This window comes from Labrus bergylta, chromosome 20, assembly GCF_963930695.1.
Source record: "Labrus bergylta chromosome 20, fLabBer1.1, whole genome shotgun sequence".
NCBI lineage: Eukaryota > Metazoa > Chordata > Actinopteri > Labriformes > Labridae > Labrus > Labrus bergylta.
Genome location: NC_089214.1, coordinates 22,475,645 through 22,501,055, shown reverse-complemented (window position 1 = coordinate 22,501,055; position 25,411 = coordinate 22,475,645). Strand labels below are relative to the sequence as shown.

Genomic DNA, 25,411 nt, shown 5'->3' with positions numbered 1-25,411 from the left:
TACATTAGTTTATTTTGACATAAATATTGTTTAAAACAATAATATGAATAATTGAATTCATCATTTTGGTATCACTTTCACTTGTAGAAAACATTTTCAATTGAATATTTTTAGTGACATGAAATTATACTAAATAAAAAGTGTATACCAAATTGAATGAAATATTATTTAATGTGGCATTTTATAAATGTCCAGGTGGATTAAATTAATAAAATCTAAATTAAATTAATATTTTAACGACAAGAAATAATTTAGTAATTCACCTGTATTAGCATAGCTTTTTAAATGATCGGCATTGAATTATTCCTACAGTTTACTCCGCCTTGAATGTACCCTGGAGAAAGTGTCCCCTTCATATGCAGTCGGTCGGAAACAACGGAACCTCCTGAGATTTCCGCATTAACTTTACTCTGGAAACCGCAAAAAAACCGCACTCTGTCATTATAAAGTATTTATTTGAGATTAAAACAATGTAACAGACACACCTGAACATTTGTAATCGTGAAATCTTAAAATATGAAACTCTTCTGAAGAGGCTGAAAGTGTCAGCCCCGCCCCCCCCCCCCCCTCCTCCTCCGCCCCCTGGTTGCTCCACAGCTGTTCATGTCAGATAATTTAACGTTTGGTTTAGATGGTGGGCAGCAAGAAGAAGGACAAACTTTACGTTTTTAACGACAACTGAACAGGTAAATGAGCATGATTAAACTTTATACAGGTGTGAAAACAGAGTATGTTTACGAGGAAACTGTATCAGAGGACAGTTTGGGTGTTTCAGGCATAACCACACCCACATAACAAGAACTGTCTTAATCATAGACTGTAAATAATAATTCTTAATCCTCAATCTGAATACTTACAGTCCGTGGTCTTAATTTACTGAATCAGAACGCTTCAAATGTTGTACCACTGTGTTATCCAAAGCTCTGTGTCGTTTGTCATTTTATTACATACATATTCCTCGTGTAGTTTATCATGATTCTGTTTAACATCTTTGACTTTAACGTGTTTAAACAAAATGTAAAATAAAAAAAAACGATGCATACCCGAACAAGAACAGCAACAGAAAAGAGTTAAAACATCAATATCAACTTCCAGATTAAACATTAGGGGAGACCGGGGGTACTTCTAACACGGTGCACATTTTACATCATACTTCGGCCCACTCTCTGGGTCTTTTTCAAACCAGCCACTACACCCTCTCCCTACCCACTACCCCTCTGTTTGTGCGTCCTCGCGGAGGGTCCGCCATATTAAGTCCTTCCCAAACCAATTAGCGGGGAGTGGTAGTGGGTTATAAAACCCTCCACCAGCGAGTCTGCACCGATGCCGATTTTCGGATCACGTGCAACGCCTATTGTGTCCGGTCGTCATGGAGACAGCAACCTGTGAGTTCAAACACTGCTCCAACTAAGATAGACATTTAATATCGTCATACAGACGTTAACAACTTCAAATGTGTACTGAGGATCAAATATATGTATTTATTGTAAAGTGTTTTATATTTACAGGGACTGTTGCAAAAACAAAAGAATATTAAATCATGTTGCAGACAACTTTTCGCTGTTAATATTTATTTCTTATTTTTCTACTTTTGATGTCTTTGTGAAATCTCAATTCAACAATAAAAAATACACTTTTTGCTTCTCTGATGTTCAACAATAATATCCTTGTCTTTGCATTAATTTAGGACATCCTGATCTAAAAATTAAAATAAATTAACTTAAATGATAAATTACAATAAACAATGTAGGCTCAATCTAATAGTTTTGTTATAAGTCTACACTAATATAACTGAAGAAGAAGAAGAATCTAGGCTACATAAATATTTTTACAGAATGCATTAGCTACAAAAAAAAACTGTTTCCGCAAGATATCGCTGAGTAACCATGGTAACACATATTTCCTGTTTCCACCTGAGAGAGGGAAGTTTGTCCCAAAGCCTGCCTCTGTATTTCTACCCTACACCTTGGTGAAGGAGACTTCATTCAGCTGAGAGTGTGATTTCTGACGGAGTGCACTCCATCACGGAGGGGGAGGGTGTAGGGGTTGGTTTAAAAAAGGGCCTAGATGTCCACCCTCATACACTCACTGACTTTGATGAGGGATCTCTCGCTGACTTTTCGAGCCCTTTAAGCACCATGTAAGTAAGTGATCATCTCTGCAGACTCAGCCTGAGGAACGTAACCATAGTTCTTAGCTTTGAGATGTGAAATATGTTTCCCAGGGGAGGATGGAAAGGTAAACAAATGCCATAAAACGATAAAAACCAAGGGAGAGATGTTAGACAAGCAGGAAGGTGAAACCTCTACCAAAAAAGTATATATGGAAACTAAAGCTTATTCAGAAATCTACTGTCTGCAACAAGAGAGATAGAGAGCATAGTATTTACAAATTTACATATAGGCCTATATTAAGTAAGAACTTTTTATAAGTGCCATGGGGCTGTGAGTGAGTAAAGTAAAACAGTATAATAGAAATACATAATGCCACATGACATCATGCTGTCATGGTTACAGAGAATAGTGGATTTGATTATTCCCCATGATGTCATAACCATCACAGGTAGACTGATCACGAGTTACCTGAGTGTGAAACGATGATTCATGCTCCTGTAGAAGACACAAGTTCGTCTGATAGCAGCCTCGTTTTAAGACAAACGTGGTATATTTGTGATGTCGGTGGGAAAGAACTACACTACCCACAATCCTAGAGTGTCGGAGCGATGTCTCTGATTGGTGGAGCCCGCTGTTACCAAGGAAATGTTTATCACCCCTGCAACCACTGAAGTTCAACACAATAACGTTCTTCAATGTCTGAAACATTATCATCAATACAAGCACTAAAGTAAAGAGAAATCAGAAAGAAGCTTTAAACTATGGTTTGTTGGGCTCGTTGGAATTGCAATGGATTATGGGATGTGTAGCTCTTCACCTTTCGGAAAATTCTTGTCTTTTAACTGCATCATTTTTTTGCGCCTTATCAAATGTTTTATGGTCACATGTATGCAGGTAGGTGGTTCTGCTTTTAACATGTGTGGTATCGAGAAGAAACACTTTGACCACTTTGGTTTGAAGCTTTTAATGGGTCATTTGTGTGATGGAGGTGTGGTTATAGCGATATCGTAATGGTGGAGGGGCCCCATGTGAGTAACAGTAAAAGGTTATTGTGCTGAGTGGCCCCTCTCAGTCTTTAAATGTATGGCATTAAACTCACATCTGATATTCTTTATTGTTTATCTTTGTAGGACAGAAAGCTGCCATGGACTCAAATTGGTCCCCAATTTCAGGGGCCTCAAGAGGCTCTCCAATGCAGGGGGCCACAAGAGGGTCCCCAATAATAGGGTCTCCATTGGCAGGAGCTGCAAGGGGGTCCCCTATAATAGGGGCCGTGAGCGGGTCCCCGATGACAGGTGCCTCATGTTGGACGCCTATGTCAGGACCTGCATGTGGGCCCCCGATATCAGGGGCCTCGTGTTGGTCCCCAATGTCAGGGGCTACAAGTGCGCCCTCAATGCCAGAGTCCGTAGGTGTTGCCCAAACCCCAGGGGCTTCTCATTTTGCCACCAAAGTGGAGCTGACGATCTCATGTGAGAACCTGATGGACATGGACATCTTCTCCAAGTCGGACCCTCTGTGTGCCGTCTACATCAACACCTCGGGCTCCCGCTGGTACGAGGTAAGGAAGCAGAGAAGTCTATAATTATAAATAATGTCGATGAGCGTCTCCTACAGTTGTACCTGAGTGTGTTTTTGTTTTTGTCCATCAGTTTGGACGCACAGAGATGATCCTGAACAACCTGAATCCAAAGTTTGCCAAGAAGTTTGTCATGGAATATTACTTCGAGATGGTGCAGAGGCTAAAGTTTTGCGTTTATGATATTGACAATAAAACTTATGATCTCAGTGATGACGACTTTCTTGGGGAGCTTGAATGCACCCTGGGTCAGGTGAGCTTCACTCTGTACGGTTTTCAAAGCAAACTTTTGTCACACCTCTTTATTTTTGCCCCGTGGCCCTGCTGTTGTTTTTTTTGTTTCAGATTGTTTCCAACAGGCAGATGACTCGACCTTTGTTGCTGGAGGACAAGAGGCTTGCAGGTCATGGGACCATCACGGTCAGTGGACAACTTCCTCGTGTCTTAAAATAAGTGACAAGCTTATGTACATGCATGAATACATGAATCACATGTTCACAGCAGCTGTTCACAAATGAGTCCTCATGTGTGAGTATACCTAAAGCTGATTCTGATTCTTATAACACATTAAGTTTCTCATTGCATGAAACATGTGCTCCAATAAGTATCTTTTCTAGTTGCGGATCGATATATATGAGGATTTATAGAGTGGTTTCAGAACTTACTTTGGTGATTATGGGGCTGAAAGAAATGGTCTTGGTCTGTTTCCAGGTTCAGTTTTCCTGTTTGGATGAGTAGAGTAAAGACCTGCTGCCTCTCAGTGGGATGTCTTCTTTCCAACCAGTCCCAGGTATAAATGATATTATTGCATACAGACAGAGAGAGAGGGAAAGAGACAGGAGCTCAGTGTGCCGGGACTCCGGAAGTCAAAAGACTCATTTATGCTCTACACCCAATGAGCATATAGATATGGACGGAGCCTTCTGTCTGTACTCTGCAGTCATTTTGGTGCTCTGCAAGTCTTGTGTCAAATGACAGATTCAGACTGAATGTTGCAATACCAGCGGAAATCATAGGCAGGCAGTGTTGAGTAGCCAACACTTCAAGCCAGGCCAGAAAAACATAACAAAGAAGAATACTTTGGAAAGTAGTTTAACTTTTTGAGGAAAGATTGTAAGAGTTGGGTAGGAACTACAAACATATAAATGATGCTAGCTCGCCTTGGCACAGGGACAGACGACCACGACAGATCAGCTGGGCAGACATCGGACATGCTCGTGCATGTAAGTGAGCCTGGCTTATGAGGGAGTGCAGAGGGGAGGGGGAAGGTGTAGATGGCGCACTGAGGGAATGCTACTTTTCTGATGCATGGGAGTTTTGTATTGTTTAAAACGTACGTATCTATATTCATATGCAATGGAAGTATTAATGAGCCTATAGCAGCATAACTAGCTGCTGCCCCAAGCCTGAGTCAGCCCAAACTATAAGCTTTAACATTACACAAAGTAGAGAGGGTGTCACTTAAAGCACTTTTTCTTTCTACGATAGATCCGTGCTGAAGAAATAACCGACACCAGAGTTGCAAACTTTGAGGTTTCAGCACGCTGCCTTGACAAAAAGGTACTTCATTTCTTTCTAATAAGTTTTGTTTGATCGTGATTTTTTGCAACCTGTTAATCTACTTGTTAGACCTGTTCAAAATGACGACAAGAAGATCTTCTTAAACCCTTCAGCGTGCCTTGGAAGGACAGTTGCATGATTGATATTTACTCATGCCTCCCCTTCACGAGATGAACTAAACTGTAAAAATGAATTTGTTGTGGTGGTTCAGTATCTGTGGTGGTCCGACCCTTTCCTGGAGTTCTTCAAGCAGACAGAAACTGGCTGGCGGCTGGCTCACAGGACAGAGGTACAAATATTGACCAACAACTCGTTCCTCCTCGTACATGTGATAATTAACGTTCGGCTCCTTTCAACCTGTTCATGTAGGTGGTCAAAAACAACCTTAACCCCATATGGAGACCTTTCCGCATCTCCCTGCGAGCTCTCTGTGGAGGAGATGTGGAGAAACCTGTGAAGGTATGTCTTTGTTTTTAGTCCGTTTTTATACAATGTAGCCGATTAACACGCCATGTTCCCGTAAATTAAACATCCCCTGAAAACTGTGTGAACTTTCCAGCCTCATTTTTACGTTTGATATCAGCTCGATTGACCATTTTTATTCTCTAACAAACTAATGATTCATGTTTTTTGCTGCATGTTCCTTTCACCTTATGATGCTCCCAAATGCAAAGCGAGGCGCTGCTTGTGACCCGGCTGGATGAGCGCTGTGTGTGTTTGCACGAGTTGTGACGTCACAGCACAAGGTGTGAAGCTCTGCTGTTTTTCTTTTTACTCAGTTGGTTTTATTTTTGTTGTAATTACCTGCATAGAGTGAAATATGAATATTTCTGGATGAGGGGTGGAGCTTATTTGTTGGAGCCCGACCAATAAGGGACGAGAATGATTTCTAAAATTGCAAACTAATAAATTAACTGCTATGTAAGTTGTTGGTCAGGCTCTTTTTTTTGAGTACATTGTAGTCAGGTTAAAATTTTAAATCTACAATCTTGCCCTTGTTGAAAGACTTCAAAAAAGTTCCATAAAAAGTTTCACATCCTGACGAAACTAAATGTTTGCTTCTGAAAACTCCCCCACATCTTCCATATCTACCCACCTTGTTTTAACACTCAGCAGCGTCTGAGCTCAGAACGTGTGCTTGATTATTGACTGTAAATCTCTGTTTGTGTCCTCAGGTTGATTGTTACGACTATCGTGTAAACGGCTCCCATGCCCTCATCGGGACTTTCACAACCACGCTCGCAGAGATGCAAACAGGAAGTCACGTTTGCCCAGTGAGACCTTTGTAGTCTGTGTGTGTGTGTGTGTTGGATTTCTGACCTGATACTTTAATTTAGACGTGCATTAATAAAGTTCTCACTTGCAGACAGAGCTTCAGTGCATTAATCAGAAAAAGTTGAAGAAGAGGAACTACAAAAACTCCGGGGTCGTCTGCTTTAAGCGATGCGAGGTAAACATTAAGAGAGGAGGACATGTAAGACCTCGGCTCCGCCTCCATGTGACAATATTCTTTCACTGTGAGCTGCTGCATCGGGCATTTTGAAGACAACTTCTTGTTTCATTGTTTCCTGCTGCACAAAGATGACATCATGTTTACCTTCACAGGTGGTGAAGGAGTTCACCTTCCTCGATTACATCATGGGAGGATGTCAAATCAACTTCACTGTGAGTCTGCAAATATCAAACTGAAAGAGTTACTGTTTAAGTATTTTTATTTTTTTATGCTCAAATTTGTAACACTGGCTGACGATACGATAAAATGGATATTTCACAAAACGATACAGTGCAACGCAATACGATATGATATGATGCAAAGCATCTGTCTGGAGATCAAGACCGATTTCAGAGTACTCAAGAGCAGAGTGTTAAATTGAATTTCCTCTCGCGGGATTAATAAATTATTCTTCTATCCGTCCTTAGATTTACATTTATATCATACAAATCGATGCAATTCAATTCAATATGTTACAATGTGATTACAATGTGATATAGTGTGATACAGTAAGCTACAACGCAATTCAACATGATACATGCGATACGATACGAGGTGAAGTTCCTCTCTCTGTATCTTTTATTTGGTAGCCGTGTCTCGATCACTGTCCTCTCTCTGACCCACTTCAGATCGCCATCGACTTCACGGGCTCTAACGGAGACCCCCGAAGCCCTCAGTCTCTCCACTATATCAACCCTGAAGGATATAACGAGTACCTGACGGCCATCTGGGCGGTGGGTAACATCATCCAGGACTACGACAGGTAAACTCTTACTCTGCTTCATCCTGCACTAACGTGTGTGTGTGTGTGTGTGTGTGTGTGTGTGCGTGGCCCCTCGGTGCTGGCGGCGGATATGTCAGAAAAACACGTGTTTTTCTGACATATCCGCCGCCAGCACCGAGGGGCCACGCACACACACACACACACACACACACACACACACACACACACACGTTAGTGCAGGATTTTTGTGTGTGTGTGTGTGTGTGTGTGTGTGTGTGTGTGTGTGTGTGTGTGTGTGTGTGTGTGTGTGTGTGTGTGTGTGTGTGTGTGTGTTTTGAGTGTACAGAAGGGGATTCCCTCATTTCCAACACTGCAGAGACTTCAAGCGTATTAAAACAAGAAAAAACAACAACAAACGCTAAATATCAATAACAACAAACACATTGAGATCAACAAAAACACTCACAATTTGAAACAAATTCAGAAATCAGATTCCTGAACTTTGGGGCATCAAAAGAAAATACAGGATTGACTGCTGAACAACAGAGTGCTTCAGTCTGAGCGTATGAAAATGTGGGACCCTCAAGTTCAGAGCGTGGTGAGGGTCGGAGACGATGCTGTTAAACCTGCAAAGACTGACTCATGGAGTCTCTGAATCTTTGAGCAGATTGTCTCAGACCCTTTTGTATGTTGTTTCTCTCTTTTCCTGCAGTAACAAAATGTTTCCCGTTTTTGGGTTTGGAGCCCAGATCCCAAACTCCTGGCAGGCAAGAACATATTTCAGCATTAACTGTTTGTTTTTTACACGTTTGTTCTCATAGTATTGTGATTTTTTTCCTCCATCTATGTGGTCACTCGCTTTGCTGGCAGAGTTCTGCATTAAGCTTTTAGTTATTTAGAGAAAACCTGAAAATAAACTTGAGACAGTGGGAAAGACTGGAGGCGCTGGTGGCACAGTGGGTAGAGTGCGCGTATCATGTGTGGATGCAATGGTCCTCCTGGCGGGCGGCCCACTAACTCGACCCGGGTTCAAATCCGACCTGTAGCTCCTTTCCTGCATGGTGGGGGAAAGTTTCTATGAATCTGATTAGGAGGACATGAGAATAATGTAGGGTTGACATGATCCATTTAAAGATGTAGGTCATGGTGTAACATTGTCCTATATATAAATCTCGCTCACAGGTTTCTCATGAGTTTCCCATCAATTTCAACCCGGCCAATCCGTTCTGTGCAGGTCAGTCAAACTTTGTGTTTTCATTGGAAGCTTCTGTGGTGACAGTCTGATGTGTGAGTGTGTGTTCATGGTGTGTGTTGCAGGTATAGAGGGTGTGGTGGACGCCTACCAGAAGTGTTTACCTCAGCTGAAGCTCTGGGGTCCCACAAACTTCTCTCCCATCATCAACCATGTGGTGCACTTCGCCCGACAAGCTCTCCGGCAGAACGTGGCCTCAGTAAGTCGCCACAAACCATTCATTTTTTTTGATTTTTTTTCATCAGATTCTCCTGAAATCGTTGTGTCGTTGTTTTGACTTTACGTCCTGCGTTTGTTTCCTCTGATCTTCTGCAGCAATACTTTGTGCTGCTCATCATCACAGACGGCGTGATCACAGACATGGACCAGACTCGCACCGCTATTGTCGAGGCGTCCCGACTGCCCATGTCCATCATCATCGTCGGGGTGGGCGAGGCCGACTTCGACGCCATGGAGTTCCTCGACAGTGACGACAAGCTGCTCCGTGCTCCAAACGGTGACGTCGCCTCAAGAGACATCGTCCAGTTTGTGCCCTTCAGGAGCTTCCAGGTGAGAAACAGATCGACCTCAATAATCCTGGAACAGAGAAAGAACCAATGTACAATGTTTAGAATTTGGACTGCAGTACCCATTTTATACATTAGGTGTCAGAGTTACATATTGCTCCTTTCATATCGTGTTCTAATAAGCGCTGGACTTAAAGTAACAGGTTTAAATCTTAGATTATTGAAAGAGGGCTGCACGGCGCTGCAGTGGTTAGCTCTATCCCCTCACAGTGAGGAGGTTCCTGGTTTGAATCCTCGTCCTTCAGGAGTCTCTCTGTGAGGAGGTTCCTGGTTTGAATCCCCGTCTGACAGGAGTCTCTCTGTGTGGAGTCTACATGTTCTCCTCGTTCATGTGTGGGTTCTCTCCTGGTACTCCGTCTTCCTCTCACAGTCCAAAGACATGCTGGTTAGGTTAACTGCTGACTCTATATTGTCTGTAGGTGTGAATGTGAGTGTGGCTGGTTGAGTGGCTGTATCCAAATTGCCAAGTACCTACTCAATCTGTCAGTAAGCAGTAGGCAGTACCTGCTATCCGTGCTGTATACTGTTTTGTACCTACTATTCAGTATGCACACACAGTAGGCAGATATTTGTTCCTACTTCTTCTGATTCATTCAGTATGGAAGTGATGTCATTTACGTTTCCCGAACCGGCCGCATTCACACGTTGTTTTTTTGTTTGTTTTTGTTTAGCTTTATTCAAGAAGAGTAATGTGCATACAGTCAGGTAAACAAAAAACAATATCACAAGTAAAAGACAGATTAAATAACTAAATAACATACAGTACATAAAGAACAAATGAAAGACAGTAATATACAGAATATAAAATAAACCAATAAAGACACATTTAAATAGTTAAATCATTATTTAAATAGAGGGGGAAAGGTTTTATAATAATGCAGACATTTGTTATATTTTCTGTTGTTAATTAAAAGTAGTGATTTCAGTCGGGACTTGAACTTTAGATTAAAAATGTATTAGATTAATCCACGCTCGTGTGTTTTGATTTGGAGGCGGATGTGACGTGACGGTTTTCGCACAGCATTGTGGGAGTTAAAATACAATTCATTTCCTGAAAGCACGCATCCGATCCATACTGCATGAAACCTGGAAGTTAGTATCCATACAGAAATGTTCAGTATACTGAGGTGGACCCAAAAAATGCATACTGAATGACCATGAAAGTTCAGTATACTGAAACTCCATACTGAATAGTACGTACTGCCTACTGAACTGTGGCTATTCGGAAAGGGCCTCTGTCTCTCTATGTCAGCTCTGTGATTGGCTGGTGAACAGTTCAGAGTGTAACCCCGCCTCCCCTAATCAGGATCAGCTTCAGCCCTCCATGACCCCGAGCGGGAAAAACGTTTTAGATAATTATGATCATTATGTTGTTTATTGCTCATCATATTAAAGTGACCATCAACCAGCATGCATAATCAGGCAACCAGCTCGTGCTTACCAACGTTTAATTGGTCTGTATGAGCTTCACACACACACACACACACACACACACACACACACACACACACACACACACACACACACACACACACACACACACACACACACACACACACACACACACACACAGTCATGTCAGCAGTCATGCTCTCATTGTTGTCATGCTGTCGTTTCAGGGAAACAGCGTGGCTCTGGCGCAGAGCGTCCTGGCCGAGCTTCCTGATCAAGTCTCCTCCTTCTTCAACTCTTTCAATCTGAAACCCCCGAATGTTTATAATCTTTCTAACCCCTCCTAAAAGAAAAACGTGTATGTTTCAGTCTGAGTATCATGTATGGCAGGCAGAGAAACAATCAGTGTGAGACCTAAAATACTAATTTCAGAAATAGTAGAAGTTTATTGCGATGCCCAGGAGGTGACAAGGATGAAAGTGTGTATGTTTTCTATTTCGTGCACTTGTTTTATTATTTACTCGGGCCTCTTAGTAATTTACACCTTCACATTCACACACTGATGGTAGAGGTAGTTGTACACATTCATACACCACTGACAAAGCAGCGGGAGCAACTTGGGGTTAAGTGTCTTGCCCAAGGAAGCATCGGACATGTTGCTGCAGGAGCTGGGGATCGAACCCCCGACCGTCCGGCTGAGAGTCAACCGACTCTACCACTGAGGCACAGCCGCCCCTCCCCATCTCTCCCCATCTCTCCCCATCTGCTCTCACACTTCTTGTGTGAGCATCGCGGTGCGACTGTTCCATTTTTGTTTGACCTAGTATTTAATTATTTATTTAAATAAATCTAATCTTAATTTTGCATACATCTCGTCTCGCCTCGCCAATTTGTGTTGCAGCCTAAGAGTCGGACTTATAAAGACCACATTCCCACGGCGACTAAAATCTAAAATGTATTTATTTACTTAAAGATGTACAAGCGAGTTGCTCAAACGTGTGCGTAATCTATGAAACGAGTGTGAGAAACAGAAAGCGCACGTACCTTTAAAAAATAACAACATGGGGCATCTTAGCTTAGTGGTTAGTGTGCAAGCCCCGTGTGTGGAGGCTGTAGTCCTCCAAGCAGGCCGCATGGGTTCGAATCCGACCTGTGGCTCCATTCCTGAATGGCGCTCCCCACTCTCTCTCTCTCTGATCTCTGACTCTATCCACTGTCCTGTCTCTGCAATGAAGGCACAAGAAGCCCCAAAATAAATCTTAAAAAAATAACAACAACAACATGTCATCACCTCTTGGTCTCCGGGGAAGAAAAACCACCTTCAACTCTGTTACGGCTTTTACGTGACAACCCAGAGCTGAGATGAGCTCTCATTGAGATGTTTTATATTTTCAAGGGTCCCGCTTTGAGTTGCTTGCTACCCGCCAAAGGTTTGGCTGTGGTGTTGTTGAGTGTCTGTGGCTATAGCATCCCTCCTGGTAACGTCAGTAAACACTGACAGAAAAAAATATATGATTGAAAGTATAAATGTTTGTGAGATGTATCTTGATTGAAGAGCATGATGTTGAATGTTGGATTAAAAATCACTCAATAAATAAAGATATACTTATTAATCAGATGACTAACCACAAAATAAACCTGTAATTCTTCTAATGTGTGTGTAAAAGAAACATTATATGATGACGTGTAAAGTGCATGATGACACCATGAATGTTTTATTAAAATCATTACTTCTTGTATTATTTGTTGTATAATTGCTTTTTGTGTATTTTCTTTGTGTGCACGATCTCTGAGCGGTTGTGGCCCGTAGTTCTTGTCTTAATATTTATTTGAAGTGAGCTTTTAATGTCTGTGCTATATGTGTCAGTTTGTCCAGAGCGCTGAGCATTTTGCTCTTCAAGCTTGAGCTTTGCCTTGATTCTTTTAAACTCTCGACTGGCTCACAGGGAATATTTGTAAGCATGAATAAAATGTTTAATTTGATTTACAACTGACAAGTAATGTACAATCACCTGCTGCTATACGCTGGGGGAAAAAGGGATTATTTGTGTAAAATATCCGTTGATCTATCCGAGCTCTGTTTTTCTACATTTACAAATTAATATATATTACAAATTTATGATATGTGCTAATATATGCATCTGTCAATAAAACCATTGAATCAATGTGTATCTATTGTCTTTTTAAACACATTGTGTAAATAATCTTAAAATGTCTGACCCACTTTCCTCTTGATGCTCATACTTATGATGGTTTCCTTTTTACTCGTCCCTCAACTCACCATTTCTTTAATGACTTGAACATGCTACACACTCATACGCTGAAACGCATATGCACAAATGGGATCCTATGGACATGCACTAATGGAAAGTTGTCGGAGTGAGTGGGGCGCACACTGCGAGCTCTCCTGCTCCATGGCACCTCGGCAGTGCTCAGGAAGTGATATGGCACCTCCAACTATACCAGACCAATTTCCAGAAATGGTCCACACTGGGACTGGTTTATCGTAATTTTATATTACATACAAGAATTGTCATAGTAAAGTCTAATGAAATTAAATTACGGTTTTCATTTTTTAAGGCTTTAAATCGGTAAAGACCCCAACTTGTCCATTAACCACCATTCATTCAGATGCAATGATTTCACCCAGAAAGGGGCGGGGCTGGCATCGTTTGGGCAAAGTACCCGGATGGGTTGCTCTCATGAATGCTCCGCCCTACACATCTAGCTGCTAGCTAACTCAGCTGGCTAACAAGGTAAGGACTACAAACTGGCGTCTTTCGTTGACATTTCGTAGAGTTTGTCATCAAATTAGATTAATAATTGAACTTTTAAACAGCTTCTGTTAACTTGTGTCGCTGACACGTATCATGTGACCGTCAGCTTGATAAAGTGTAGATGGGCGTTAACCGTTACTCACTTTAACAGAAATAAACATTAAATAAAATAAAACAGCATGTTTACATTAGCAGAGACAGCTCTGCGTGTTTGTGTTTCCTTTGTAATAAAGTGAGTTATCGATGTTCAGAAAAGTTAACGTCTGTAAGTGTTTTTTGTATTTAATGTTGGGCAGACATTATAAAACACCTTTATGCTCTATTGTTGTTTAATGACTTCATTATTCTGATCATATATAACGCTGTTTCTGTTCGGGACAGTCTCACCTTCTTCACCTCCAGAGTCAGTTCATATTTTGGCTGTTTCCTGTAAGTTTGTGCAGGTCCATGCGCTGCGTTTGGCACCAAACCTTTAGCGTTTTAAAAGCAGCACCATGATGAAGAAACATGACATTTATTGAAACTAAATGAGCCGAATTGAAGAAGCGAACATACAGACTCATAATGTCTATAAGACATAATCTAAATGCAGTTTATTTATACTCGTCAAACACCATCACCAGAGGCTGAACACTTCTGGGTGTGGCAACTTCTTACATGGAAATCGGGCCAAATGTAATATGTGAACGTCTGCTGAGGTAATGGAGCAAATGATTTACTCAAGTTTATGTGGCAATGGCTCCAGGTCACAAGGCATTTATTTTCCAACATCTGCATCACATGCTTTTATTACACTTAACATTCTGAACTCTTTGAAAAACGAGCAATACATGAGCATAAAATAACATATAATAATGATAATAACATATCCAACATATCTTATCAAACACATCACCAAAACAGCCTTTTCCATCTCAGAAACATTGCCCCCCCCCCCCTCTTTTCAGCTGCTAAAACCCTCACCCACACATTCTTGATCAATAGTCTCATCTATGCAACTGTACCACATCGCTCCCGGCCTTCATAACCTCCACTGGCCCCCCACACACACACACACACACACACACACACACACACACACACACACACACACACACACACACACTGTCTGTCTGTCTGTCTTCTACATCCTACAACCACTAACAAACTCTGTTCTCATCCTCCTTTTCTTAAACTATTACTTTTGTTGATTTCTTTTCTTTGTTTTGTGTCATGCTTTTCTTTTCTAAGCGTCACCTTACCTACTGACTCCAGTACCCTGGATTTGAGTATCTTCAGATATCGATAACTTTGTTGACTCTAACTTCTCCCTCTCATAAAAAGTAATTTTTTTCATGTGTTTCAGTTTGTATGTACGTGTGAGTCGTCAAGGCTGTGATGGCGGCAGTGGCAACCCCGGGGTCTAAGGTCACTGACTGTGTGACCAAGGTGGCGATTAGCATCTCGTGTGAGAATCTGCTTGACATGGATGCTTTCTCAAAGTCTGACCCTCTGTGTGTTCTCTTCATGAACAACAGTTCAGGGCCCCACTGGACTGAGGTAAGGAGGTTAAAAAGGTTGTTTCTCTGCAAAGATATCAAGTGTTTGTAAAAAAAAAAAAAAAAAAAAAAAAAAGATGTTAAACTAAGGGAAAAGAGTGTCAGAGAAAGAAAGAAATCCATCACCCTGAAACATCTCTCTGTGTCTGCATTAGGTGGGCCGGACGGAGAAAATCAACAACTGCCTTAATCCCAAATTCTCCAAGACTTTTGTCATCGACTATTATTTTGAGATGGTGCAGAAGCTGAAGTTCGAGGTCCACGACATCGACAGTGACAACAGCCTGCAGGATGCTGACTTCCTGGGCGAACTGGAGTGCACCTTGGGACAGGTAAGCCCTCTCTGCTGTCAGAACAGATCCTGCACAATCCTGATGCTTTTGTATCTTATAAAGTACTGTTTCATTTCCCTGGTTTAGCTTATTTTACTCTTTTAAGTTGAAAAAGTGTTTTTCTGTCCAGATTGTGTCCTCGAGGAAATTCACAAGACCACTTGTAAAGAAGGACAAGAGACCTGCAGGAAGAGGAACCATCACTGTGAGTTTGTTCTTTTCAAAGTGACAGTTTATAAATCTTAGAGTAACTGTGTTTCTTTCCACTTCTCACTGCTGCTTAATGTTTTTATAGATATGTGCTGAAGAAAGAACAGACAACAGGGTGGTGGTGTTTGAAGCTGCGGCTAGAAAACTGGATAAAAAGGTACTGGTAATCCTGAGAGATTTGAATTAAAAGATTAAAAAAGACTAAAAGACATTCAGAAATATTAAGATGATGAGGATGCAGCCTATTTCTGCAACTGGGGATACGTTTCTATGAAGAGAAATCAGATTCTTTAACATTTTCATTAAGTTTAAAAACATGTTCGGGTTAGAAGACAAGAAAAATCTTGTGTTTTTTAAATAATAAAAGTGTCTTTAGTTTCAGAGCATGAATATTTCAGGGATGTTTAGAAATCTCAGGAACTGTAAATAATATTTTCTTCCTAAAACAGTTTGTGTGCAATAATGTGATTTAATTTCACTCTTTAAAACCTCAACAACAATGTAGTCAACTTTTCTGTGAATTTGTTGTTGTCAGCCAGTGAGCTCATTTTAAACTCCAGTCGTCTAGTCAGATTTTTATACCAATGACATGTCATTACACACAGGTTTTGATTTTCCTTTACTTTCAGGATTTCTTTGGCAAGTCCGACCCTTTCCTGGAATTTTACAGGCAGACAGAAACTGGGTGGCAGCTGGCTCACAGGACGGAGGTACAGATATCATGTAGAGCTGCATGCTGCCTAGTTCAAAGGTTTTAACACTGCAGGAGCAACATCTGGAATGTATTTTGTGCACTTTGAAGTTCATGCATGTGCTTTGTTTTTACTGTAGGTGGTGAAAAACAACCTGAACCCGACATGGAGACCGTTCAGCATCCCTCTGCAGTCACTCTGTGGAGGTGACGTGGAGAAATCCATAAAGGTACAAACACAGGCATAAGTGGACTGCAACACCTGTAAAGCTGGCGACACACTAGATGATTTTAGGTCAGATTACTACTACCGTAGGGGCGTGGCCTAATTAGATGTTTGACTCAACCGGTTATTTGTCCAAATAATCCTCAAGCATTTGGCGTCAATGTAATTATTTCACTGCTCCTGATCGAGTCTGAGTCGCCCCTCTCTCGAATCGTAAATATCAAACCTATGATTCTAGATCAGGCTGCCTCTGACAGAATAGCTGCAACAGCCAATGAGAGCGAGCAGACCAGGAAGCTACTTTTACAGCTCACAAACATGGCGGCGAACATAAACACAACTGAGCCTCGAGGGGAGTCTTGAAGAAGAAGCAAAGCTTGTGGAGTCATGGCAACAACATCAAGACAAACCACTCAGCCAGCCGACCACGCCCATTGTCCTCCATGTGTGTGGTCTTGCAGTCTGGCTGAATCGTCTTGGTGTATGTTCGGAGGATTCTAAAGTTAAAAACTGGTTGAAACGGTCCTCATGTCTGTGGTCTCTCACATTGTTAAGATCAGTTAAGATTTGAAAATTGTCTCGTGTGTTGCCAGCCTTAAGACACAGCCGCATTGTTCTGTCCACCTTGTGGTCGGGTCGCTAGCAGGAGGAAATTACAAAACGTCAAAATGTTCTTCTGATGTTGTTTGTTGCTGCAATCTTGTACAATCCCTCCTGTCTCATCCAGGTTTAGTAACGTTACTAATGCTAGAAAGTACAATTCATAACCTTATAAAGAGGAAGGTCATCTCTCTAATCATTTGAGATGAACTTTTACGAGTAAATCAGAATTTTCCACGGCTGTTTTCAGGTAAGTGATGTAATGAATATGTGAAACTTTGTAAAACTGATATCCAGGAAATATCACAACTTGGAAAATCTCAAGAATTTACCAACTTTATTAAGATGTCCATGAATTTAGATTAGCTTTTATCAGCTCTTTGTCAGAGGACATCGAACTCTTTAAGCATATCATGCGTTCTGATGACTTTGATAAGGAAATGTGTTTAAGCTTTAGTTCATGTGTTTTGTTTTTTTGTTTCTTACCCCATAAACACACACAGAGATGATTTCAAGTCCACAGACAAGTGAGTTTTCTGTCCTCGCCTTCAGTGCTCTCTTTCTTCACAAAGGAGGATGCAGTGTCTGTGACAGGACGGGGACGCATCTACATCTATCTTAAAGGAAAATGTTAAAAAAAAAAAAAATGTTGCTCGTTGGTTAACTTATCCCATGTTTTTATGGTGTGTCTCTGTTTGATTGGTGACTGTCAGAGGACCTCTAGAATCAACAAAAAATAAGACATGGAAGTAGCGGACGGAGCAACAGAGTCCTCTATACGATGCTTTAATGAGAATCTTTGTATCAATGCTACGTGTAGTTGAAGAGAATCTCAATGTGAACTGAAGAGTGGAGAAGAACATACTGGAGAACAGGAAACATGCAGCAGCAGGTTCATTAGAGCACAGAGATGGTAGAGGTGGTGTGCAGACAGTCTATGGTCGTGCAGTGATCACAGGAAATAAAGGACACCACCCCCTCCCACTGGCTCCAGGTGAATTCTCCTGATTATATCCTGCTGTGTTCTCACATCAGATCACTCTGACTTTCTGCAGAATAAGTAAAGAAAACATATAAATCTGTTGCTGTAAGATAAAACTACTTCCTATCTCGTGGCCTCCACTTTGAATACTCATGCTTTAAAAAAATGATAAATAATTAAATTAAAATGTGTTTTCAACTGGTAAGTTAACCAACAGGGCAATGTCCCGTCAGGTAGAAGTTTCCCGTTAAGATAGATCCCCTCTTTAGTTCCCCCCCGAGTTCCTCATCTCGTAGTTTGACTGTAGCGTCACAGTTTATCTCGTCTGTACTGACTGCTCCATGACATCTGTCACCTGTTTGTCTTTTACCTGTTCACTCCACACTGATGGTGCTCAGAAGCTGCAGATTCTGATCAGTTATATTCTTATTCAGTGGGTTTGTTCTTATTAGTTAGAAGGTTTGTGTGTGAGTTTCATCTCGTCCTTTTGATGTTAGGTTAAGGGCCCGACCGATAGCGATATTAAGGAGAGAGGAAAATCCAATACCGACATATCGGCCGATATCTCTAGTGACAGCTTTGCAGCCATATTGATTCTGTAACACCTGCATCCATACATGACAATATATTGCCATATTGATTTTTTGAGCACAGCCCTAATATACATGCTTCACCGTCTGACACTCGGCGGAGTGATGATGCTTGTTGTAATCCATATAGCGCCCTCTGCTGGTGACAGACAACTTAAGTCTATTAGAATGAACCTCAAATGAAATGCTATTTGACTGGTAGATAAATCTGGAGATATCGGCGCAACTAAAATAAAATGTTCACTTGATATGCTAATATCGGCTGGTATTATCGGGTGGCTGATTAATCGGTCGGGCTCTTGTTAGGTTTTTGTACGACATCAACTCCTCACCTGAAGCATGGTTTGGTTTGACTGCTTTGATTTTCAAACACTGGTGATAGTTTATTGGGTCATTCGATTAACTCTTTCTGCATCAAATCAGCGTGTTGTTTTATTTTGTGTCTCTCCAGGTGGACTGTTATGACTACAACAACAGCGGATCTCACGACTTCATTGGATGCTTTGAGACCACGCTCGCACAAATACTGCAGGCATCACAAACATACGCTGTGAGCTCCGACTCGCCGTCACTCTCTTTGTGATAGTTTGACGTTTATCTTAAACAGAACCATAAGACAAACGCCAGAACACATTTTATTCTTGTAACGAGTACTACTATAAAGATTACCAGGTATTTTTAAACCGGTGAGATCCACTTTTTGTGTCTGACACGTCTGTATTTTTGCTCCTCTCAGGCTGAGTTCGATTGTCTCAACAGCAAGAAGAAACAAAAAAAGAAAGGATACAAAAACTCTGGTGTTATTGTTATAAAAAAGTGCCAGGTACGTAGGGTCTATGTATTTAACTTTCTGTACTTATTGTTTTATTCTGGCTGCACACTGGAGGATTAATGGTCAGATTTTGGGTCAGATTCCCACATCCTCCGACATCCCCGGTGATTCTCTGAATTCAGCATTCATCAATTAGTTTAAATGTATTGTCTTTAATGCCTTTAAAATATTTTAAAGAGAGGTTTAAAAATCCTTAAGTGTGCACCAGGCATAATGCCCACAGTCAGCTGCAGGATGGAGAGATAGTTTTCAGATGTGTCTATATTTATATTTTCACAACCCCAGCATGTTTGGTTATTTAGTTTATTAAACAGCTGTGTTGTTTTCTGTCATGAATAATATTTCAGATTGTGAAGGAGTACACGTTTCTGGATTACATAATGGGAGGCTGCCAGATTAACGTCACTGTGAGTACTACATCGATCCCTGTGAAGCATCATTATTAACATTTAATATGATGTCATCAGAACTGTAAGTTATATTTTCTGTGTTTGTCCATCCCTCCTTCCTCGGGACAGATTGCCATTGATTTCACCGGCTCGAACGGGGATCCCAGAACCCCTCAGTCCCTTCATTACATCAACCCTCAGGGCTACAATGAATACCTGGCAGCCATCTGGGCAGTGGGTAACGTCATCCAGGACTACGACAGGTACGTATAATACTGTGTGAGTGTTAGCTTTATGTCATCTAGGTAAAACCATTTCAACTATTTGAATCGTTAATGCCCGTTTCACTTCCTCCCTGCAGTGACAAGATGTTTCCTGCCTTTGGATTTGGAGCTCAGATCCCTCCTACGATGCAGGTGATTGTTTGTGTTTGATATTAAAGCACTTCTCTGTCTTTTGTCATTTTGTTCTCTTATTCAGGAAAATCTTTCAGTGATGAAACTCAAATCACTGTTAAATGTTTGTGTTACAGGTCTCTCATGAGTTCCCCATCAACTTCAACCCATCAAACCCGTTCTGTGCAGGTAATAGAAGACCCAAAATAACGAATGTGAACTTAAACTGCTGCTTTTTTAAGCCGACTGAGCAGAACCCGAGTGAATGCAGCCAAGATGTAGATATCAAGAGTTTTTCAGGAGTTTGGTGTATTTTAAAATTTAATTTGATATTTTAGTCTACTTTGCAAAGTCTTTTCCGTTCACCTGTGTTTTTGTCCTTTATTTTCAGGTATAGAGGGCGTAGTCCAGGCCTACCAGCAGTGCCTCCCCCAGGTGAAGCTTTTTGGTCCAACAAACTTCTCCCCGATCATCAACCATGTTGCCTGTTTCGGCCAACGGGCCATCCAGCAGGAAACTGCCTCTGTGAGTGAACTGGAGTCTGACATAAATCAAAGCAGAATTAAATGTTTGAATGAATTGAATGGTTTGGAGGAGGTTCATAGCACAGCGGACTGATTCCCTCAGATCACTAATGTTAAGATTGTTTACAAATTTGAATCGGTGAATCTTTACACCCCCACCACTTAACTTTACTGTGACTGTTGTGTTGTTTCCTCTCTCTTCACTTTCTAATTTCACAGCAATACTTTGTCCTGCTGATCATCACTGACGGAGTGATCACAGACATGGATCAGACTCGCAGCGCCATCGTCAATGCCTCCCGCCTTCCCATGTCCATCATCATCATCGGGGTCGGAGGGGCGGACTTCAGCGCCATGGAGTTCCTGGATGGAGACGACGGGATCTTACGCTCGGTTACAGGAGAAGCTGCCATGCGGGACATCGTGCAATTTGTTCCTTTCAGGCAGTTCCAAAATGTAAGCTCCATCATTAAACAAAAACTCTGCAGGCATGTACCACGTTACCTTCTTTATAACTCTGAAATTACGCATACATTGAAATGTCTGCACGTCTTATTTCAGGCAGGCACTGTGGCTCTTGCTCAAAGTGTTCTAGCAGAGTTGCCCGATCAAGTGGCCTCCTTCTTCAATTTATTGCAACTGAAGCCCCCCAGCGAGCCAATCCCATCCTAGAAATGTAGGCTCATCCCCGCGACATGCTCCCTTTCTTCTCTGCCACATTCAATTTAAAGGTTGCATATCCTCCTCCTCTTCTTCAGTGTAAATAAGTCTCAGAGCTCCTGAAAACATGTGTGTGAAGTTTCTTGTTCTAAATCCACTCTGATCCTGTATTTGATCATGTTTATAAACCCCTCTATTTCAGCCCTGCTCAGAACAGGCCGTTTCTGTGTCTGTACCTTTAAATATGTAAATGAGCTGTGTCTAACCACGCCCCCTCTCTGGAAGGGCTTGGGTTGCTTGGGCTTTCTCGCTCCATGTCCTATTGTTTACAGTGAGAAGGCAGACTCAGAAAATTTCCAGAAAATCTCCAAACGGCCTGTTTGAGCACACATTTTCTGAAAAGCGGAGCAGGCAGAAGATGGAGAGGATGGACTTTTCTCATCATTGGGGGGTTTGTAGACAGACTAGAGACACATATTAGTGTCAGAGAAACATGGTGAAGTTTATTTAGCATAATATGTGACCTTAAAGCTGAATGAATTTCAGTAGAAATAAAGCAAAACAACATTTCAAAAATATGTGAAACACTTTAACAAACCTTTAGACAAATTTACATTTTCGTGAAACATTTTTAAATTTGATAAAACAAGATTACGGACTCAAAACACTTTTACCTAGGAACAGACTGTGCAGAGTTTCTGTCGTTTGAGAATTGTCTGGCATCTTGTAAATTCGTTTTGCTCTGGGTAAAAGTGTTTTGCTTATGTCATTTTGTTTAAAAAATGTAAATTTGTCTCAAGGTTTGTAAAAGTGATTCACAATTTATCATTTGGGTTTTCACTTCCAGCCACCGTAGTTGGTTTCCTCACATAATCCAAAAGCCAAGAAACAGTCGGACAACTCCCAAAAAGCTGCAGATTTTTGGTCTTACTTTTTTGTTTAAATGCAGATTAACTAAATTCACTGTATCTCTTAGGAGGTAAACATTAGATGTTAACCTCATTGTGATGAGGTGAGAACTAAAGCCACAGCCTTCATCTACAGCTAGTGTCAAATAACATCAGTGGCATCTAGTGATGACACCTTTAACTACAACTGAAGGTCATTTTAAAAATACTTGATTATTGAACATTTCTGAGGGATGTAATCGATAACGATAAATTAACAAACAGCTGATGCATGATAGGTGACACTGTCTGTGTTAGTCATGTGTGCTGTTCAGATGCAACGCATAGACACTTTCCTACTAATCATAACTAATAATCATAACATAATATTAATCAGATCCATTAACTGTTCTCACACACACGGCTCACTCTGCTTCCCTTGTGTGCCTGCTGCTTTCAGTTTCCCCCGCTTCCTCCTTTTTAATTCATTCATATATTTCTGGCTCTCACCTCGTCTCTCTTGTCTCTCCTCTTCAGAGTCCTCAGGAAATGCTCGCTCAGAGTGTGCTGGCAGAAGTTCCCGGCCAGATGACCGGTTTCTTCAACTCCATAAGCCTGAGGCCGCCCAACAGCGGCACTCCTCCCCCCGACATCTCAGCGTCCGCACCCCCGAGTGACACATCCTGACTCTGACCACCCTCTCCCCTTAGTGTACCAGTAACTCAAAATGCACAGACACTCAGTCTTTAATGGATCTTTTATTCAAATGTCATGTAAGCATGCAGCATCCAGTCATGTTTTTATTTGTTAGTGCCAACAGTACAAGGTCATAGTGCACTGATATTATCTTCTAACAGGTGTCTAACATAGATATAGGTGATTTTTACACATGATTTATTATGTATCAAGTGCCAGAATTGTTTGGAGTTTTATATTTTATTGATGAATGGAAAAATTATTTGACACCAGTTTGTCTTTACACAAGTGTTTTTGTGAAAAAACTGAGGCAGTTAATATCAGCCTTCTCATTAGTCCATCCAACAGTCCAAAGACATTTTCCTCACGTATGCACTTTTCAGGGGGACTGCCCTGAAACCCTCCTGATCTGGTTGTTCACACATGCACCTCACAGCAGGAGACTATCCCTCCGGAAGTAAGACGATACGTAAAAAGAAAAACGCTCCTCTATGCGACACTACTATGAGAATATGTGTCTTTGTATCAGTGCTATGTGTAGTTGAAGAGAATCTCAATGTGAACTAAAGAGTGGAGAAGAACATACTGGAGAACAGGAAACATGCAGCAGCAGGTTCATTAGAGCACAGAGATGGTAGAGGTGGTGTGCAGACAGTCTATGGTCTTACAGTGATCACAGGTAATAAAGGTCACCACCCCCTCCCACTGGCTCCAGGTGAATTCTCCTGATTATATCCTGCTGTGTTCTCACATCAGATCACTCTGACTTTTTGTAGAATAAATATCAGGAGGCTGGAGGAGAAACTCTGGATTAAGTCCGAGTGAATAATTGGGCTGTTTGCGTTCTCAGAATGTAGCTCGCCCTGAAAGCTTCAGGAGGTTCTCAGGAGTTTTGTGCAGGAGTGAAAGCACTCTCACCTAGCACATGTACCTCACAGCGGGAGACCTTCCCTGTTGGATGACAGCTTTTGCTTTTAAATCAGTGCTATGCATCATTTGACATCCACAGTAACAATGCATGATTGAAAAAAACCCACAGATAAGCAGAAAAGAGGATGAAGCAGCTTCATGTGCATGAAGAATCTGGCAGTTACCTGGTTGCATGGTTTAAATGTCATCACCTGGCCCAGTCACAATCTCTCTATTGCAGTGTATTTTTCTAAAAATTTCCTGCTGCATTCACACGTCGGTTAACCGGCTGGGAAAATTCCAGGTATAAACAAAGTGGAAAAATCGTCCATTCGTGTTCATACATTGAACTAAATCAAGAGGGTGAAAAACAGAAAATGTCAACTGGAGATTTAAGTGGTAAATGGACTTGAGCTTGTATTGAGCTTTTCTAGTCTTCTGACTACTGAAAGCTCTTTTACACCGCAGGTCACACCTACATATTCACACACTGATGGTAGAGACTGCTGAGTAAAGAGTCCATCAGAAGAAACTCATCAAATTCATACATATTCATACACCACGGACGAAGCAGATGGAGCAACTTGCTCAAGGACACATCGGACATGTGGCTGCAGGAGCAGGGGATCGAACCCCTGACCTTCCAGTTGAGAGATGACCGACACTACTTACTACAGCTGCCTGATAATGTTAATGTGCACTGCTAATATTTCCTCCAGTATCTCCCTAACACAATCATCATTTGTTATTTTTCATGCATCCATTCCCTCAGAAATCAAGAATACCTTGTATTGAAATCTTCGGATCAACGAATCAACAAGTGAAACATTGAAAAACATTTTGTAACTTTACTGGAGAGCTGTATTGTCTGTCTCTGCTGCTGTTTTCTACTTGAATCAGTTATTGTTTTTTTTTAATTCAGTTTCATATTTGATTAACAGATTATTTTATATCTTATGTATGAAACAACGAGGAAATCTGGAAGAAATTGTTATCAGCAACTCTTAACTGCACGTTTACACTTCTATATGTAAGATGTTCACTCTGTCTTAAAACAAGGAGGTTCAGACCTCTCTCTTCACTGAGTTTTATATAAAATGGAATAATACATTTCAGTTAGTGTCAAAGTATTTATATCGTTGTTTGTTTGCACCGTGGCATTGCTTTGTGTTGTTCACCTGTCTTTGTCATCGACTTTGCTTTGATCAGTATTTGATGTAAATATGATTCACTAAAGAAGAAATAAGGCATATTTTACTACATTATGTTTAAGTGTTGTATTATTGGAAAGATTAGCTCTTATGTTTGTCTACTGACATAAAAAATCTTTATGTATTTTCACAAAGCTGTGATTCATTTCCTTATTTTTGTCGCACATCCTTGAGTGATATTCGAAGTTATTTTAGAAAACATTTGATTAACATAGTTTTAATACGGAGCATGAGAATGATGTGTCGCATAGTGCACAGACCCAACCTTTTTACTAGTATCAAG

General features: G+C 41.1%; 2 protein-coding genes across 5 annotated transcripts; both read left to right on the top strand.

Moving 5' to 3' along the window:
• Positions 1–546: 546 nt before the first annotated feature.
• LOC109992681 (copine-3) lies at positions 547–12,844 on the top strand. 2 transcript variants are annotated; one of them, XM_020645393.3, is made up of 16 exons: positions 547–686; positions 3,245–3,675; positions 3,767–3,946; positions 4,039–4,113; positions 5,182–5,253; positions 5,465–5,542; positions 5,623–5,712; positions 6,429–6,527; positions 6,620–6,703; positions 6,859–6,918; positions 7,375–7,508; positions 8,182–8,236; positions 8,652–8,703; positions 8,787–8,920; positions 9,037–9,270; positions 10,907–12,844. In XM_020645393.3, the coding sequence occupies exons 2-16, from the start codon at positions 3,259–3,261 to the stop codon at positions 11,024–11,026; spliced, it is 1,884 nt and encodes a 627-aa protein (XP_020501049.1). In that variant the 5' UTR covers positions 547–686; positions 3,245–3,258; the 3' UTR covers positions 11,027–12,844. The 2 variants fall into 2 exon arrangements, with proteins under 2 accessions (XP_020501049.1, XP_065804759.1); XM_065948687.1 differs by lacking the exons at positions 547–686; positions 3,245–3,675 and adding an exon at positions 4,405–4,483 and having other exon boundaries at positions 3,807–3,946.
• A 519-nt stretch (positions 12,845–13,363) lies between these two features.
• On the top strand, positions 13,364–25,262 carry LOC109992671 (copine-3-like). Of its 3 annotated transcripts, none has more exons than XR_010664814.1 (17): positions 13,364–13,435; positions 14,802–14,995; positions 15,150–15,326; positions 15,457–15,531; positions 15,622–15,693; positions 16,166–16,246; positions 16,368–16,457; positions 19,077–19,175; positions 19,362–19,448; positions 19,805–19,864; positions 19,976–20,109; positions 20,208–20,262; positions 20,379–20,430; positions 20,633–20,766; positions 20,985–21,221; positions 21,327–21,496; positions 22,850–22,965. XR_010664814.1 is itself a non-coding variant. In XM_065948612.1 (17 exons), exons 2-16 carry the CDS (start codon positions 14,834–14,836, stop codon positions 21,435–21,437), a joined length of 1,626 nt encoding a protein of 541 aa, XP_065804684.1. In that variant the 5' UTR covers positions 13,364–13,435; positions 14,802–14,833; the 3' UTR covers positions 21,438–21,441; positions 22,850–22,965. The 3 variants fall into 3 exon arrangements, 2 of the variants coding, with proteins under 2 accessions (XP_065804684.1, XP_065804683.1); XM_065948612.1 differs by having other exon boundaries at positions 21,327–21,441; XM_065948611.1 differs by lacking the exon at positions 21,327–21,496 and having other exon boundaries at positions 22,850–25,262.
• The last annotated feature ends 149 nt before the right edge of the window (positions 25,263–25,411 follow it).

Coding starts and splice junctions, on each gene's coding strand:
- LOC109992681 (XM_020645393.3), top strand. CDS start 3,259: ATGGACTCAAATTGGTCCCCAATTTCAGGGGCCTCAAGAGGCTCTCCA. Junction 5,254..5,464: donor CACGCTGCCTTGACAAAAAG/GTACTTCATTTC, acceptor GTGGTGGTTCAG/TATCTGTGGTGGTCCGACCC. Junction 8,704..8,786: donor GGCCAATCCGTTCTGTGCAG/GTCAGTCAAACT, acceptor TGTGTGTTGCAG/GTATAGAGGGTGTGGTGGAC.
- LOC109992671 (XM_065948611.1), top strand. CDS start 14,834: ATGGCGGCAGTGGCAACCCCGGGGTCTAAGGTCACTGACTGTGTGACC. Junction 14,996..15,149: donor CAGGGCCCCACTGGACTGAG/GTAAGGAGGTTA, acceptor TGTCTGCATTAG/GTGGGCCGGACGGAGAAAAT. Junction 20,431..20,632: donor ATCAAACCCGTTCTGTGCAG/GTAATAGAAGAC, acceptor CTTTATTTTCAG/GTATAGAGGGCGTAGTCCAG.